We start from the raw sequence: 16,423 nt of genomic DNA, 5'->3' as shown, positions 1-16,423 counted from the left end.
TGACCTGAGAAGTGGAATCCCCAGAAGCCAGAATCTACTTCAGTGAGAATTAGTTGCACAATTTGCAACAGCATCGACTGAAAAGATTTCCTTGTATCAGTTACAGCCTTGATGGTTGTTACTTGTAGAGGAGAAGGGAATGTAGATTTGAGCTCCACAAGAGTTGGAAGGAAGGAACTGGATGTTTATCATCTCCAGCATTCAGTCTATTCAGACTGATCCCACAAATACTTGCTGGAAGATCACAAAGTTCCAATAGTTTGTAAATAATACTGCCAAGCTATAGACGGTGCTTAGTCCGCTTTCTTCATTGTGTCATATTGCCTCTCATATATTCAGCTTGGTTTCCAATAAAACCTGCTGCAGTGTCCTCTGTTCTCAGCATTCTACATTTTCTATTTTCATCCTCCTCACCTTGTGCTTTCTTTCAGATCATTCTGCAAACTGCAGTCTTTTCTTTCTTTCTTTTCCTCTCTCTACTCCAGTTTAATTTCATACATTAATTATGCAGCATTGGTCCAGTCTTATCTAAATATTATATTGAGACTGCCTTACCCAATTTTCCATGACTTTCTCAAGTCAGTAAATTCCATGCTCTAGAACAGGGGTCCTCAAACTTTTTAAACAGGGGGCTGGCACGCAGATGACGTGGCAGGAGGTCATCTGCGGCTGCTTGGTTTCTCCCCAACCCCCGGCCGGGGCAGGGGGGGTCTGTAAATACCGGGGGCTGGATTGAGGACCCTGGGGGGCCATATCCAGCCCGCAGGCCATAGTTTGAGGACCCCTGCTCTAGAAGGTGGTTCTCTTTCTGGTCTCCTTTGAGGTACTCCTGTGGGAACAAGAAGGAGCTGATGATCTGAACTTGGTCTTCTTATCCTACCACTGGCCAGCAGAGGAGCCCAGTAACTCAGGAAAAATAGGGTAAGGGTGCTCCATAGAGAGCACCCTTTTTAATCTATATTTTAGGTAACACTTTTGTAAGTATTTTTACTAGTCCAGTAAGTACTAAGAGTTTTGTACTTTAAGCTGCCTAATTACATTATGGAACTAATTTTGGGGGGGTTGTATGTGTATAATACATATAAATAAAGTGCTTAGTCTACATTATGGACTAATAGCCTCCACAATCTAATTTTGAAACACACAGATGGTTATTTGATTTATAGGAGCAGTAAAAACAATCTGACTCCAGAAAGTAGATTTTCTTTCCTCTGAGACCATTACATGCAGTTAAAAGAAACAAGTAATTGAATTACCTTTCAGAGATTAGAAATTTTGGCTTTACATCAGCTGTTAAACTTTTGTCCAAAGTTCCCTGCGAGGCTACTACTGAGCCAATGCTTTTAGGTGTGAGGGGAAAAAGGAAGATAAAGAAAACTGTGCACAAAATGTTTAATTTAATTAATTAAAAGAGCACAAGGCATATGTGCTGTGGCAGGGGGAATTAGAATAGATGATCTTTTAAGGTCCCTTCCAATTCAAACCATTCTATGATTCTATGATATTAACGCATAACTTGCAAATTAAGTAACTTGGCAAGGAGTCACTGTGTTCACAGAGTGTATTTTTCAAGAGTTTTGTGCATCCAGGTGTGTTACATTTTGTCTTAGTATCTGAATCTCAATGTATCTAAAGAATTAAATCCATGTTAAACCTCTTTTATTCCTGTGTCAGCCTAATGATTTAATTTATATTGCCCTTGATATACAACACCAAATGATTGAATTTCCACTGGTTGAAACCCCAGTACCATTCTAAGACTCAAGAGAAACTATCTCAATCTGGAAAGTGGGGAGCAGGGAATAAATCATTACAATTATCCAGCCTCTATGTCTATGTCATACTATAATTTATAATAATTTTTAAAAGTAATTTCTAAAGGTTCTGACAAGTCTTTATGAGCAAAGACTGCACAAAAGAACTTCATAATATGATTGAAATATCATAAGTAGAGCTGGCAATTTTTTCCACTCAAAATTTCATTCCATGAAAAGTATAGATTTGGGTTGACTAGGACAATTCACAACTCAAGGGGAAAGTTCACAACAGGATGCAGTTTTCAGAGAAAAAAAGATCAGAGTGCTTTTCTGCCTTTTTCATACACCTGTGGATGTCTCATCAGTAGTGATTCGGAGTAAATCATATTTTTTAAGTTTTGTGGGTTTTTTTCAAATAAGCATTGAAATATATGGTTCTGTGGTGAATCCAGTAACTGTTTACCTATCTGTATTTCTGAGGACCTTATTACAGTAGCATATAAATTCCTGGTATGCCTTGCTCAAAAGCTGCTTTCTAGCAGCAGTAGACGGCAGGTGATTTTTGTGTAATTTTATGCCCCTTATTACCATAGTATTTGAAGTCCTCATGACTATTAATGGTTTTGCCTCTTAACACTATGGTGAAATCGGCAAGTATCATTCTCCCTCTTTACAAACGGAGAACTGATGAGAAGCACAGATTAAGTGACTTACATGAAAACCACAGGAAGGCTGTGCTGCTGCCAGGAATGAAATTAGGTGCCATGAATGCCAGGTCAGTCAAGTTCCCCATATATTAAACTCTGTAAGAGGTTTTTCCTATAAGTAATTGGAGATATTTTCCCCCCTTTTAGGATACAGAACCATTTTACACACAATGAGTGCTTCTCTAAATAGGAGGCACATTGATAATAATTGAGTGATAGATGCTGTGAAATATTTGAATGTATAGAAGAGTCATCTTTTAATGGCAGCTTAAGTTAGTTTTCTCAGCTTCAGCTATAGCACTTCCACAGGGTCATTCATCCTACCTATCTCAGATATCACATGTAAGTCAGGATAAATTCCCTTCTTGGGATCTTGTTTCTTCTCATTCAGTATATTTGGAGCCCATATGACTTGTTTAGGTTAGATGTTTAATTTTTGAAGAGCTAAAATTGCCTGAGGTAGTTCACAGTTTAATCCATTTAGGTGCCTGAACATTCGTTTCAAAAATAGCTTAGGCCAGGAGACATAAGATCATAATTATTGGAACTGAAGCAGCTATTGTGGGAATCATCTGATTTCAGGTGTCAGTACTCTTAACAGAACAGGCACTCCAGGGCTCAGTTCTTCTCACACTGATGTACAAATCTACAAAGGAAAAGAAGAGTTGCATCCTATCTCTCCTGTTACTTATAAAAAGTTGTTAATTATGAAAGGAGTCTAAACAACCAGCGCAACTATAGGCATCATCACTGAGAAAATCCCGAATAAATTACATGAATCCTACTTTAAATCTCCAGTTAAGAATAAGAGGTAAAGTAAACCAGTGGTGGTCATCTGCTGGAATATCCTTAAATATCTCATCCAGACATGTGATCAAAAATAAATCATGGGCACCAAAGATATTGAAGGGCTTTTGAAAATTGACTTGCCTTAAGTGTGTTGATTGCATCAGTCCTGTGTGATATGTGTGGCTGTGGTATATAAGAGAAAATGCCTCTAATAGATATAATCTGTCACTATATGCAAATAGTTAATTAATAATTCATGGATAAGTGTTTTGGACCTTTACAAGCCTTTTATAAATGCACCGTTAAGGTAAAGTGAGTTGTTTTATTTCAGGCCACTGAATAAAGACTATAAATCCACATATGTTATGTATGTGTGTTATGGCAGCAAACGTATACTTTCTGCTACTACATGGTTTAGTTGGTTGCTGGGTTTCATGTGAGCTAGTATACAGGCACAAGGAAAAAGAAACTGGAAAATAACATATTTTAAATATAACTGGACATTGAAGGTAGAAAACAAGCTGGTAACTAGATGTCAAGATGTGCAAACAGGTTTAGTAGGACCCTTGTCTTCAAATTAGTATTTTATTTTTTTTTATTTTGTAGTGTGAAAATCACTGATGAGAGTGCTATACTGATTTGGCATGTCCTTTACTTAAATGTTATATTTGTTGCACAGAATACGATGGCTTAGGCCACCTTGGCAGTAGGTAGACCGGACATTTCCTTTCTGTTACTTTATCTAACAAGACAGATTCATTCCCGTTTTTGTGTATATACATATTAAAAAAAAAAAAAAAAAAAAAAAAGGCAGAGAAGATGGGAGGAATCTCTCCATGCCCTTTTATGCCAGCTTAATGCCTGGAAAGCATTTCCTTTTTTTTCAGCTGAGAATTTATAATGGAAATGCTGACAGAATCTCAGCTGCAGTGTCACTGGTGTTTGCCTCCATAATGAGAAGCTGCTAACAATCCCACATGCAGCACAATGTTCCCTTTTAATGGGGTAAGACAGTCACCATCCTCACCTGCAGGTCCAGTCTCTGCCCTGAAAAAAATTTAGGTCATCAGAGTTTTGCAGCTGCGGTTACACATATTTCCGTTCAAGGCCAGCAGAATGACTTGGAGCGCTTAGCACGTATTTAGTGCAAAGATCACAAACTTTGCTGAAAATTGGTAGAGTCCAATATTAAATATTTATGCTATTACTCTAGTTTGTAGCGTAATAATAACATAGAAAAACACCAGTTGACTTATTGAGTCCCTACATTCAAGGAGACTGTGCAGACACGTCTTGTGCATTTCTAAAATTAGTATTATTTTCCAGATCCAAGTTCCTTAAATCAGTATTTCTGATTATCGTTCATACGCAGAATGATATTTTGAAGGCTTTCTCTCCTTTTATATTTTGCTTTTCTTTTGGGAGAAAGTTTGTATTTTTTGTTAAGTGACAAAGGTCGATACTTTCAGTTTGGTAATATTATATTTTTTTCCGTGACGCAACACTTTTCTGTCTATATATTTTAGTGTTTTAAGTAGTCACATACTATTTTTAAAAAGCCAGTGTAACAAGACATGTTATGGCAACATTTGCAGAAGAATCTTCTTAAACATTCGCAGAAAACATGCAGTGGAGCCCCTTTGTAATTTAAATTTTTCTTTGTATGCTTTGTGCATGAGATTTTGGTCCTAATGCTTCAGCTTTCCTTGTGGGATTTCTTTGGAGAAGGGTACAGATTGAAGAAAGAATTTTTAGTTTGTTACCCCAGAAAAAAGGAACAGGATTTTCATGAGCAGTTATGGGGATAAAAGTTTATGAAGCACTAAATACTGTGGTGAGCGCTGTAACATAAAGCTCTGTTTTGTTACTTTAGTACACCATAAAGTCATTCCTCTCCTGGAGAAAATTCATACTGCTCCCTTTCTCTTTGGCCTTTTGGATTTTCTTGTTTTCTTTGGGGCTGTTAGGACCAAATGCTTTCATTTATTTCACTCTACAGTAGACCAGATTTATAGGCGAATCTGAAGCTTGGTTTACAATGGTTATATAGCCACTAGTGTGGAACTGCACCAACGCAGAACCCTGGAGTGGATGTGATTTACATGTATGCAGCATGATTTGTACTTGTTCAGCTTATCTCCGGCTGAAAGCAGGGCAGGCCAGGGAAACTTATTGCAATGGCATCAGTCGTTTTAGAGTGGACATTTTTGTCAGTGAGGATACGCTGAGCATGTTATTTAATATTGCTGTGTGTCAATGTCTCTATCATTAAAATGGAGGCATTTCCATAGCCTTTTAGGCTGTCAGGGTGGAACCAGATAAAAACTGCAAAAGCTAACATTTCCTGGGAGACCCTGAAAAAAACTACACCTAACACTGAAATAAGTGTATATCAGGGAATGATTTTTCCAATCAGTTTCATGAAATTTATTTTGAAAATAAAGCTGGCTAGGCAAGTTTTACAACCCTTTAGCTCTCAAACATTATACTGTACTTCTAGCTATAGATCCTTTGAGGGTTTTTGTGGGTTTCTTTTCAATCTGTATAAAGCATTTATCAGAATGTGTTGTTGGACTATATTTATGATGTTTACAATAATTATTTTATAGCAATATAACAGTTCTTGAGGTTACTCATACAAGCAGCCTGCTGTTTTCTTGATTTTGATATCCCATACAATTTTCTAGTGATGAAAGTGATAGCTGTGAGTCAGGAAACAATGCATATGATGCAAGCTGGAGCAGAGTGATACCCCATTTAATGACACCGCGAAGTTTTAGATTTTGACCAATAACCTGAAGTTAGCATGTGAGACGTTGGGACAGTTGACTTGATTATGTGGGATAGATTCAAGGTCAAAGATCATGGGTTGGGTATTTTTGGTGAGCTGTTAGAAGTTTAACACCAATTTTTTTTATTGTAGTACAACCGCTACCAGCGCTATGGGGCTGAGGAATGTGTGCTGCAGATGGGAGGAGTGCTGTGTCCAACTCCTGGCTGTGGAGCAGGCTTACTTCCTGAACCAGGAGTAAGGAAAATTGTATGTGAACCGGGCAACGGAATAGGCTGTGGGGTAAGAACATACATTTTCCTACTAGCAGTGTGTGAAACAATTGCTATTGTGTGATATTAGAATAAGGGGGAAAATGTTTTTTTTTGCCTTTTCCATCAGTGACTCTAATTGCCCTTCATACCAGAGTGGGATACTGTAGCTCAATAAACAATTTAAATACAGCACTATGGCTTAGGAATGATGACTTCATGGTGTAGACTGTGTCCATTCCAGAATTCTTTGTTGTATTTGGTTTAAGTCACTGAGTAGTTACAACTGAACTGTGGAAATGACAATCCAAATGCACTTTTACTTTCTTCTCCTAGCACTCAGGAAAAATGAACAGGATCTTGAGCAAAGCAGTCATCGTTATATTAACACTAACTTTCTTTATAAGTCGTATGAAGAGGAGAGAGATGGAGAGAATGCCCAGTCTGTGATACTTCAGTGACATTGCTTATGCATGTTGATACATTATGAAAAGAAATATAAAAATATTTTTGTTTTCTGATGAAAATTTCTTTTAATTAGAGAGAATGCACAATTAATGAAGGATTTCAGGAAAACAAAAACAGGTAACACTTGAAAATGTTTTTGCTAAAACATCAGATCATATGGATCAGTGAATTTTTTGGCAGTAGGAAAAATACGTACTTTACAAGAATAAAGCTTTGAGGGAAATAGAAATATGTAGACAGAAATCTATACATAAAAGAATATATTAAATGTTACATCAGAGTGACTAAATGATGTTTCAACTAAGTGACTCTTTCCATGGTTTGTATTATTACTGAATTCCATGCAGTCTATGGGGGAAGAGAAAATATCTATATTTATAAAATATTATCATGCTCTTGCTGTTGTCTTTCTTGTGTAAAATGCACTTTTTATTGCAGTCTTGATATTGCCCAGACTGATAGCATGGAAGAATAATAGTTTGCCGAACTAGGAAGTCGCAGTAACTTTTCTTCTATGAGTAGGTTAGCATCTGTCGACCTTGGTAAAACTTCCTATCTGTCCATGCAGTGGTGCATGTAAAACAGAGTACTCCCCAGACTCACTGAGCAGACATAGGGCTATAAAATAAAGCAGGAGGTGAGAAAGTAATAAGAAACAAGACTGAGTAAACAAAAAGAAATGCCTCTAGATTAACTATTAGGGATTGGTTAAAAAAGATAAAATCACAAATAATTTTTACTCTGCTTTCTGCCTTGGAGTGATGAAAATCAAACTGTGTTTTGCTGCTTCATTCATCATTCTGAATCTGCAAATGCCCTGTAAATAAAGTGTACACAGCATAAAGGATTGATGTATTGCCTGGTTTAGCAAACTGCTCTGTTTCCTTTTATGGACTCTGTGCTGTGCTTGCTAGTGACCCGATCTGCAGCCTTGAGTTTAACCTCACTGTTTGTTCTGAATTATGTGACATCTTGAACATTAGGGGCTACAATTCACTGAGGCTGAAATGAGAAGCAAGAGGCTGGTCTGTAAGCCAAATTTTGCTAACATTAAGACCCTTCCTCAGAATCTCTAATGAATCAGAGTGAAAATACATGTCTGAATTTCTTTGCAATATGACAAATGATAATCTCAAGGAAAATTTGTCACAGAAGATCTCCTCTGGTGAGGGTCCTAGCACTGAAGGCAGCTGCCAGTGAGAAAGCTGTCTGAAGGTAAGGATCCAGCTGCAAGGACACCAAGACAGTTAGGAAGGCTGTTTATTTCTGCTCTGTTTTCTGTAGTCACTTGGAGTGTTTTCTATTCAGAAAGTTAAACTATGGTGGGTTTTTTCCCAGACAAAACCTGGTCTTTTTTAGTGTGAAAGCCTTCCACTCTTCTTTATGGAATCCAGAAAAACTGACTTCAGGGCTCTAAGTTCCCTCACGGGTGTATACAATGATTCACAAGCTCAAAGAAAGGCCCAAGATGAAGAATGTCCCTTTTGTCCATTCAAATGAAAGTAGTGAAAGATGCCTTGCAATACTTACCTCTACAGCTTAAGTTAGAGACATGTTCCTTGCTGAAGCTGGAAAGCAAATAAATAAGGCTGGCAATGTGAATCTGGAGATTCTCTATGAATATCTGTATCATCCTTTAAGCTGTACTTTAGATATGTAGATTTTCTTTGGGGCATCTGAATCTCTGTCTTCAGGTAGAGTTCAGAGTTGATAACATATTGCTAACAGCAGTAGTTACATCTAACATCAGTGACTTGTTATTCACCCCAAAGCCTTGTATAGAAATAGTTGCCTGCTGCACAGAACAAACTGATTTTTCAGGTCTAAATTGCAGTATAAGGGTGGCTAACTGTCAAGTAGATGAAGATTTTGATTAACTGATGAGATAGATCAAGGGAGAAAGGAGGGACAGGTTTTCAAGAGAAAGTCAACAGTAAATGAAAAGGGTTTTCAGCAGCCATTTTAGAAAAGAAGAGGCAGAAGAAACCGCATAGTGAATAGACTGGCAACCGGGAATTGAAAGACAGTAAATACTCCATTATTCAGAGAGAAAACTGTGTGAGGCAGTCCCAAACATGTAAGGACTCCAACCAAATCTCAAAAAACTTTGAAAAATGAACAACTGAGCCAGGCTAGGACACAGACATTTTGCCTTCCTCAGTTTCCTTCTCTGGCACACGAAATGAGGAAATAGAATCTCTTTCTGCGAAGTCATTGCTGTTGGTCAAAGCTAAAAATGTGAGTTTCTGAGAGAAACTTGTAATTTGCTGAAAGGACCTTTGGGAAAAGTAAAGATGTTGGGTTTTGCTTTGTCTCAGGATATTTAGAAACAGCAGTATGTGGGGCACAGAAACAGCCTGGTAAATATCTAGACATAACTGTATCAAAAATGATGAGAGAGGTTTAAATTTAAGCATGTTCCTATGTATGCTCTGCAGTCAGGCACTGCTATCTGTTCAAGCTTCCAGGCAAAGAAATAGAACAAGGGAGATCTATTTTGACTTGAAAACTAGCATGAAGATATCTTTTTAATGATTATGAATAGTCCTTACCCAAACCCATGTTGTGGTACCACCATGGTACCACTGACTGACCTCACTCTTGCCTAATCTTTCGTATTTTTTTATCATTAGCCATAAACATATTAATTGATTTACCAAGATATTACCAGTACACACTGTTTTGTACCCTCATTGGTATTGCATCAGACCTATGTTATTAACTTTTATTGCTCAGATATAAAATTTTGACAAATTTAATACAAGAAAACAGCAACAGACAATAGAAGACAGTACATATTGTACCAGCTGGCCCTGGTGCAGGAAAAGCTGTGGTAAAAAAGGCATACAAAAGCTCTATGAATAAAACATTCTTGTCTTGTTTTATGTTATACTGGCATATTAGTTCCTACATATTAAGGAAAAGTTTGTAGTTTAGAGCACGTTAGAATGGAACTTCACAAGGAACTATCCTACTCGTTTATTAAAAAATATGCCTTGGTTTCTACACATACAGCTCATGTGTCTTGCAAAACATCCCCTGTCAATATTGTTCAGTGGGATGATAACTGGCTAATGTGTGACTGCATCTCATCCCTTGCTGCAAAATAGTATAAACATTTTGCAGCATACAATATCAGTTGACTTATCCCTTGCAATGGGGTGAGATGGGACATCAAGGATAGTGGAGATACAGCCTCTGTCTGTCTTTTCCCCTTGAGTTTACTCATTCCTAGCATAGCCTATATAAGCAAGAAGAAGAATGTATTTCCAGAGATCCCCTGTTATTTAATAATCCCTTGCTAGAAGACGTGACTCTCGAAGGTTCATGGAGGTACTGAGACCACTCTAAACTATCCTAAAGTCTGGGCAACAATTTAAGTGGTCTTAGGAAGAAGCTGTCATAATTGATGGTTTTTGGCTCTTCATTTGGATCCCCTAATGTCAAACTCCAGTCCATGAATATTCAACCTTAGTGTATTAAATGTGCAGTGATAAAGGAAGTGTTATAGCCTTGCAAAGGGAGCACAAAATTTGGGGTTATTTCACCTCTTCTGCACCATATTTACTGTTCTGTAAGCAAAATGCCATTGGAGAACATCAAGAGTTCACAAAAAATGTGTTCCCTTCTAGGACAGGTGTAATTTTAAGACTGCAAACTGCAAGAGGTCCCTGAAAAATCAATAGATATAAATACCATGTCTTCCTTATAAATAGAATTCCTAGTCCATTGTATTACATAGAACAAAATCCCTAAGGCAATTTCATTCTTCCCAGCAATTTTTTCCTATTGATTTCTTCTTGCATTCTTCTTTCATGGCTAAGGAAGCACATGTCAAAAGCAATTGCAGCGTATCTGTAGAATTAATAAATGTCTGCCTTTTCAGAAAACTTAATAGAATAGAGGACACAAAAATAGTTACATGAGAAGCGCAATACACATTCTTGTTGTTTGCAAAGATCTTTTTTGTGATTCATTGTCTCCTGTTCATGCACTTGCTGGCATGCATGTTTCATCTTTAGTGATGTCTTTGCAAGCACAATAATAAGCATGTAGGCAAACTGTCAGCAATTGGGAAATATATTTTGTTTTCAGGACACAAATCTGAATTCCAAGCAGCAAGTACCTATTCACTTAATTTTGATAACTCAGATGATGATTTTGTCAGTTGTGTGTGTTCTCCTAAACTTTTGGAGTGGGTTTGTTTATTTTAGGTTTTATATCTCAGTTCGTGTGCTATGGGAGTGCACTTATACTCCCTCTGGTAACTGAACTAGCTTGCTAGGACTGTTTCAGAACTATTTCATATTATATGAAAGTTCATAATAGTTTGTAAGAACACCCCAGTCTGGAAGTGAAAAGCAGTTTCCACATCTGGCAGTTTTAAGTCTTTTATTGTAAAGTTCAGCTCTAATGCAATGTATTATCATGATCAGCATGTACTTTCTTTTTGCGATTTCTATCCCTCTTGTGTCTGGTTTTGGCACATTATTCCATATATATACTGCCTGATCAAAATGTTTGAATGCCTGGCTAACCTGAAAGACTTTATTTGCAGAGATGTAGGTATAAATGTTTGGTTCAAGACATGTGCTTTGCTTTTTCATTAGCAGTACCAGGAAAATCTTGCATGTATGCAAAGAGAAAATAGACATTTTAAAAAATACTTCAAGATATAAAGATAGTCAAGGTGCGTAGTGGTAATTTAAGACAATCTTTGAAGATACTTGCACTGGAAAAAATCCTTTTAATTTTATAATCAGATGAATAAAAGGTCATGGGTAAAGATGGGCTGTTTGCACAATGATCTGAATTTCTGTCTCGGGTGGGAATGGAAGTTGAAGCAGGAGCAGAAATAAGAGACTCCACGTTTTTGAAAAACAGAGCAGTAATTCAGAAAAGAAAAGACCTTGAGACCTTTATGTCATTTGCAAAACACTAAAATGGAAATAGGAGATAGCTGCTGTCTAGTACCCATAGTAAAATTGAAGGGTTAGTCTTTGTTATTACATTTCAGGTATCTGTCCTTGTTCCATGTGTCATTAAATTTTTGCTTTTAAGAAAATTCACCAGAAAGAAATTACCATGGATAAGGTAATAGCTGAAGGTATTGCTGAGATTAAGAAACCAATTCACATCAGGAATGTTTCATAATATTGTATAGGGAGTTTTTTCAAGGGGAATGAAAATGAGACATTTTCTATTAATGCTAAATGCTGAGTTGCTAGCACTGCACCACAAGCTCTAAACAGTAATCATGTATTGCTTTCTTCTATTGAGTGGGCACTCTAGCCTTTAGAAAGTGGAATTTCATCTTGTTGACACATTATGCTTCAGCAGCCAAGCAAGTTGTTTCATTGCTAAAATATGACAGGATTTCTCAGGCTGACCAAAATTCTTTTTGGATTTGTAGGGTTTTTTTCTGGTAATGTTTTACATGGTTTAAAATGAACTGTAAAAATATAGGGCTTTTTAAGATGTGGTAGGATGTTGATGTTTTAATAAAAAGTTTACCCCAGAATAGCACTGTATAATTAACAAGCTATGTATTGCTGTCAAGGTGTATTATTTCCATTGCCTATATCTTGCCGTGCTGCAATTCATTCATCTGGTAACTGATATGAAACTCAACTGTCAGCAGTGAGTGGATAAAGCAATCTAGAGAGTGTTTCCGTTATTAATAACATGGATCACATTAGTTCATAGGACTACCAAAAGCAAAACAAATACTTTTTTCTATGGAGAACAAATCAATTACTTGTGCTTGATTCAATAGGTAGAATAACTGCTTTTTCCTATACGTCCCAAATGACAGACAACTAGCTAGTAAAATAATGTTAGAAAACAACATGTGTGTCTCCAACTCTGAGCTAGAATTGAAACTTAATTAGTTTTGTCTGCTAGATGTCCAGAATATTATGGGATGTCCTATACTGTGTAATCAAACTCTGTATCCTTGATTTATGTAGGGTATAGCTTTTCCCTGATTTCTGTGTCATGCAGCATCTGGAAAATGCCTGTTGTGCACGCATATTGTGAATTTTATATTGAATGTGCAGTGTCTTCAGTGTTTTGGCTTGATTTCTTCTTCTGTGCTTACCTAGTAGTTCACCATTTTAAATCTGTCATATGTGTTCTGAGAAAGAAGGAGCACAGAGGTAGAGAAAAGAGGTAGTTACCTGATAAAGGGATGGAGGCTGCTGGTCTCTGTAATCTAGCATGAGAACACAGATAGCAGAATAGTGCTATATATGAGTCAGCAAAATTGTATTAGAGAAAACCAGGATAAAATCCAAGTTCTTGCTTGTAAAGATAAGTCAAAACTGGACACACAGACCTAGGAACCAGAGAGGATAAAACTGCTCTCTATGAATGTAAACCAGCTCAGACTTGGATTTGTAAACCGATGTTTTGCAAAAGATAAATGGTCCCAATTTTACTAATTTGTCTGAAGTGGGAATAAGCTAAAATTGCAAGCATCATTTTAAACCGAGGGCTGATATTAAATAGGAGTCAGGTTTAAAATCACATTAAAAGTTGATTTTAGCATGCTTCAATTAAATCTTAGTCGCTGTAGACTGCTAGATCAAATATTTCCCTGGCAGGGTGCTAGGGATTTTCATAATAGAGGTACCAGACACTCAACTTTGTTACTCATTCAATATTCAGATTCCAGAGCTGAAGCTACCTGGGCTTCAAATTTCTTCACCTGTGGAAAAAGAACAACATTTTACAAATATTGTAAATTTTTGAAATACAAAATGTATACAATTTAAAATCTCCACAGCTTACTGTAAATTGATTTTAGCACATAGATCTGGAAAAACAGCTCCAAAGAAGTAACTTCACTGGTTGACACTGATTCCTTTTCTTAGGTACCCACTGAGTATGTCATACTCAGATGCCAAGATCAGGATTAAACTGATCACCAAATCTGAAGAAGTCACAGTTTTCTCTCAGGTGTCATTGGCAGGGACTTGACATTCAGTGCCAAAGTTGGTGGATGAGCTACATACCATCTTTGGGAATTCAGGGGGCATTTCTCACCTAGAAATTCCTTGTTATTGCAAGAGCCTCAGCTTTGATGACATCTTTGTCTATTTTGGTCTATGCCTGTGACACACTACAGTTTAGTCTCTTGACGACTGAAGTGCTTTTGTCTAATTAAAATAATTGGGCTCCATGTAGCAGTATCTGGGTGATATTTAATGGCTTATGATGCTCAGGAGATTATAGTAGATGAACTCATAATTCTGTCAAGCCTTAAAGATAATGGCAATTTATGACTGGAGAGGACATAGAACTACTTTTGTTCTAACTACTCCTTTTCAACAAAGTGTCTACAAATATGTCTGACAGTCAGGGAAAAATGTTTTATCATGTGGCCCATGGGGAAAGACATTCACAATAGGAGTGAAGGAGAAATAAACAGTTTATAGGAATCTCCAGTTAATTCTACATGTATGGGAAACTGAGCTCTTGTCTTCTGACTTCTTATTGCACTTACATACAGGGTAAGATTATTATCCCTTTTATGACAGAGGGAAAGACTTTGAACATGATGGAAAAGTGCAGCCATTTTCATAGAATAGAATCATAGAATCGTTAGAAAAGACCTTTGAAATAAAGTCCAGCCACTAACCCAGGACTGCCAAGTCCATCACTAAACCATGTTGCTAAGCGCTGCGTCTAGGAGGTTTTTAAATATCTCCAGGGCTGGTGATTCCACCACCTCCCTGGGCAGCCTGTTCCAATGCTTCACCACCCTTTCAGTGAAAACAATTTTCCTAATATCCAATCTAAACCTCCTTGGCGTTCTCCTTGTTGACCCTCATACAATTGGCCTCAGCCCGTAGGTCCAGCCTGTCCAGACCCCCCTGCAGAGCCTTCCTGCCCTCAAGCAGATCAACATTCCCCCCAACTTGGTGTCATCTGCAAATTTACTGAGGTTTATCCCCTTGTCCAGACCATCAATAAAGATATTAAATGGAACTGGCCCTAGTACTAAGCCCTGGGGAACAGTGCTATTTTAAACCAACCTGTTTTTCCTTCAGCTAGTGAATTAAAATCTCCAGGTTATAACTGTCTCGGACCACAAAACATGCCTGAGCTTTCCTGCTTACACAGTTCATATACTGATTTCAGTTTTATAATTGGTAAAATGAATACAAATAATTTGAAATTATCAGAACTAAGGGTTAATGGAAGATTTGGTATGAATAAACAGATCCATCACTGAGTCACTGGAGGGGGAACAATAATGCAATCAGCAGAGGATGTGCTGCTTGAGAATGGCAGCCACAGAGGGCAGGATTCTAATTGTGTAAGAGGCTTATTTGAGCAATCTTGTAAAAACTTTCTATATTTGAACAGGGAAGAGAAACATGGGCTGAATGCAGAAAATCACTTATAAATGAAAAGGAAAATAAATATGAATCAAAGTAAGACTATTTATTGCCTTTCATATGAAGTTTCATATGAAGGCCTCCTGAGGCACTTTGGATTGTATTATTGCATTATTGTAAAATGCAAGAGCTGCTTAATCAATGAGAAAACATGGAGTAAAAAGATAGGACCAGAACAATAAGATTTTAGATTAGAATGAATCTATTGACTAGCGTTTGTAGCTTAGCCAGGGAAAAAATTCAAAGTTCTGAATGCTAAAGAAAAAAATGTCCTCATTATGTGTCTGGTATAATTCTGGCCCATAGCCCAACTCAAGAGTAAATCACAGGGCTCATAAATCAAGCAGCTCACGTAAATAAAATAAAAAAAAAAAACCCAGCTTTCTATAGCTTCTGTTGCTCTTGTAGTCCTCACATTATTGGATGTCAGAGTAAAAAAGTGCAATAGAGATTTAGGGTTTAAGTGTCCATTCTCTGTAAGTACAAATATGAAAAGCAGCAGGTTGTGTCAGTTTGGAACTTACAAGTAATGACCTTTTTTTTTTTTTTACTAAAAGTAGTACTCTAATTAAAAATGTTTGCAAGTTTTTATATTTCTCCATTAACTGACAGACATGTCCAAAGAGTTTCTTTCTCAGCTTTACCTTGACCCTCTGAAATACATAAAATCTCTATTGGTCAGCCAGGCTCTTGGTTCATTCTTTCAAGGCTACAACATTTTCCATGTGGAGGGGATAAAATGATTACTTACTGAGATTGTGAAACTCTGTGATGAAAAAGGAATGGCACAAAATGCAGATTACAAGCATACCATAGGGAGGGGCCATGGAAAACCTAGGGGTACTGTACATTAACATTTCCCTGAAGAACAGCTTTTCTGTGAAGACCATCAAAAAGTTGTCTAAAGCTTCCCAGTGCTCCTCTTGAGCTCACAGCCATGTAGGATTTCTTACTGGACCTTTAAGCAAAAGCTCTTTCAGGCACTTTTTTTTAATTACATCAGTAAGTCTGTGGAATGAAGCAAAGCAACTGCTTGTATTTTCACCAGTACAAAAGAAATGTTTATTTTTCATTGCACATCTTGCATTATTTCAACAGAACCCAGACTGACTGGACACTCTGTAATGCATCTGGTTGGGCTACACTCCTTGAAAAGTGGAAGGGAAATGGCATTAAAATGATTTAAAATATAACAAAACGTAATTTTCTTACAGAAACTAAACAGCTTTTAAAAATAATATTAAGTAGAACAGAG

At 37.1% G+C, this 16,423-nt stretch overlaps 1 protein-coding gene across 1 annotated transcript in view; it reads left to right on the top strand.

The window, feature by feature from the left end:
* Positions 1-16,423, top strand: part of PRKN (parkin RBR E3 ubiquitin protein ligase) — a 774,760-nt gene that overhangs the window by 651,053 nt on the left and 107,284 nt on the right. Inside the window, exon 9 of the mRNA XM_055810872.1 lies at positions 6,177-6,326. Coding sequence (XP_055666847.1) covers positions 6,177-6,326 — 150 coding nt within the window. The remainder of the gene's footprint in view (positions 1-6,176; positions 6,327-16,423) is intronic.

The sequence above is a fragment of the Falco peregrinus genome, chromosome 7, assembly GCF_023634155.1.
Source record: "Falco peregrinus isolate bFalPer1 chromosome 7, bFalPer1.pri, whole genome shotgun sequence".
In the NCBI taxonomy this organism is placed as follows: Eukaryota; Metazoa; Chordata; class Aves; order Falconiformes; family Falconidae; genus Falco; species Falco peregrinus.
The sequence above is the reverse complement of the archived record's forward strand: the minus strand, read 5'-3'. Positions and strand labels throughout refer to the sequence as shown.